We start from the raw sequence: 2,374 nt of genomic DNA, 5'->3' as shown, positions 1-2,374 counted from the left end.
TATTTAAAAAAGACCCCCAAGTATCCATGTATCTTTTAAATTTGTAGTGCTCACTGTTTTTACATTCATGTATCTTTCTATTTTCCTCATCTTTGTTCACATGTTGATTATGTACTAAAGCTGTATCAAATCACAGTTGAGTTAAAAGACTGTGCTTGTCTGATTTTCTCTTCAATTAGGACTTCTAAGGGAAAAGTGAATGTTATCTATCTAAACAGTGGCCTGGTCCTTTCTGGTATTTATCTTAGGCCTTTCCTGCATTTAACTCTGTTTTTCAAGGCCTCCCAACCTTGAGAGAATAACAGTCCCTATGATGTTTGGGTTTCCTCTGGTCAATGAAAATATTTATTATTAGACTTAGTTGTCTTAAGAAAAGCCCAATGAAAAAAACTACCTTAATGTGGACCTCAAGTAGTATTAGGTTACTGGGGAACAAAAAATTAGAAGGAAAAAACTAAGAAAGTGATTTGTGGCTTGAAATTTTGAAAACTTAGCTTATGTTGCTCAAGGCAGATATTTTTCAATAAAATATGTAGAGTCCTGATGCTCAATATTTATTCCTATAAGGAAATACAAAGTTATGGTTCAGTACTATCTACTCATCAGTGACTCTGTAATTCGAATAAGCTTTCAAATTCTGTTTCGTAACCTTAAAATAGGGATAAATGGAGAGCAAAAGAAAAGATAATAGGAAGGAGGGATATAGATTTTCACACTTTTCTGGCCTCATATTCCCACCCTCACTAAGGATATCCTCTCTGAGTGAAGGTCATGCACATGACCTTCATGTGGCTTGAAAGGTCTTTCCTCAAGGTCTTGCATGTGTTACTCTTGCTGGTCTTACAAGGCTGATTCAGGCGCTCCTCAGGGAACTCCTGCATCACTGTGCTCCACGGCTCAGTCAAGTATTCCTCTTCCTGTGCCCAGCGTTCTGTGCTGACTTGCAGCACAGCATGCGCAGTAGTGTGGAGTCCACCTGGCGGGCTCCCCCACCCAACCTGCTGGATGCAGGGCTCCTGTCTAGAGAGACACCTGTCACCATGCACAATCTTGTATGGTTTCTGGTAAGTGGCAGTTCAATGAAATTTACTAAATGAAAAGAATAGGCATAATATAGAATACTTCTAAAATATCTCCAATGAAGGTGGTGTCTAAAGTTCATGTTTGAATGTTCAAATGTTGATCCCCCAAGTTGTTATGAAGCCCACTACCCTGTATGTTACTCTTTGGCGAGTGTGTTTTTGGTGCTAGGATTGAACTCAGGGCCTCTCAACTGCTAAGCAAGTGTTCTAGCCACTGAGCTATTTCTCTCTCTCTCTCTCTCTCTCTCTCTCTCTCTCTCTCTTTCTCTCTCTCGTTAACTGAGTCTAGCCCTGGGGTATTTGTTCCTGTCAGGAGCGCTCATGGCTTACTATCGTTCTCTGAGGTGTAGAACTCCTGGACCGTGTCATAGAGGCCGATCCGGAGCGAAGCGAAGCTGATCTGCCTCTGCAGGCCTGCGGGGAGTCCGCTGTACAGTTTCACGGGCCCTTCGGTCTTTGCCAGGGTGGTGATGGTGCCCAGGACGCCTTTATACCGAATAGTGCTGGGGCCTTCGCCTTGTATCTAGAAAGGGAGAGGTTTGGGTGAGAAGGAAGTGAAATATCATCCTGCCTGGGGGAGGAAAAAGCCACGGGCGGCACCAGCGTCCTCGCGGATTTCCCCACTGCGCTGCTTTCAGCTCCCTCTCAGCAGCTCTTCCCAGTGCAGCCCCACATCTAAGTGGGAGGCGGTGCGCATTCTGACCCTCCACCCCCATCTTCCCCAGGAACTCTCCGGGAGTTCCTAAAGCAACAGGTTGGGAATGCACCCTGCAGAATAAAGAAGAAAAGGGAAAGCGCTTGACCTCCTGGCGCACCCTAGAGTTGGAGAACTTGGCAGTAGTTGTAGTCAACCCCCCATCTCTGGCCCTGATGATTCTTTAGTTAATCCAGGTATAAATTCTAGTTTCCAATCCTAAAGCGTCCCATCCTGGACAGAACCAACTTTTTAACTTGGCCATCTATCCTCCCTAAGGAGACAAGGGTCGAAATCACAGCAGGGCGTCAAAAGCTCAAGCACAAATGTCCCCTCTCTGTCCCGACCCCACGCTCCCTCCCTCGAGTCTCAGTCCCTACCTGTAGGCGGACTTTGGCCGTGTCCAGAGGGAAAGTGATCACGTCGGCCAGGCACGCCGACACCCCAGCTGAGAAGATCTTGACCCCCATGGTGGGGTGCACGTCGGACGCCGTGGGGCTCACCATAGTCGCTCAAGGTTCCAAACAACAAGAGGTAAAAGGGCTCCAGACCCAACGTGGGAATTTCTTCCCTTTTCTCACGCCTGCCGGGTCAGAGC

General features: G+C 46.7%; 1 protein-coding gene across 1 annotated transcript in view; it reads right to left on the bottom strand.

Annotated features, from left to right (window-relative positions):
• Positions 1-2,282, bottom strand: part of Ucp1 (uncoupling protein 1) — a 7,070-nt gene extending 4,788 nt beyond the window's left edge. Inside the window, exons 1-2 of the mRNA XM_004643623.1 lie at positions 2,157-2,282; positions 1,413-1,605 (exon numbers count right to left, since the gene is read on the bottom strand). Coding sequence (XP_004643680.1) covers positions 1,413-1,605; positions 2,157-2,282 — 319 coding nt within the window. The remainder of the gene's footprint in view (positions 1-1,412; positions 1,606-2,156) is intronic.
• Between the last annotated feature and the right edge of the window lie 92 nt (positions 2,283-2,374).

Source organism: Octodon degus, unplaced genomic scaffold (genome assembly GCF_000260255.1).
Source record: "Octodon degus isolate 3935 unplaced genomic scaffold, OctDeg1.0 scaffold00180, whole genome shotgun sequence".
In the NCBI taxonomy this organism is placed as follows: Eukaryota; Metazoa; Chordata; class Mammalia; order Rodentia; family Octodontidae; genus Octodon; species Octodon degus.
Note: the sequence above shows the minus strand (reverse complement) of the source record. Positions and strands in the feature narration are given on the sequence as shown.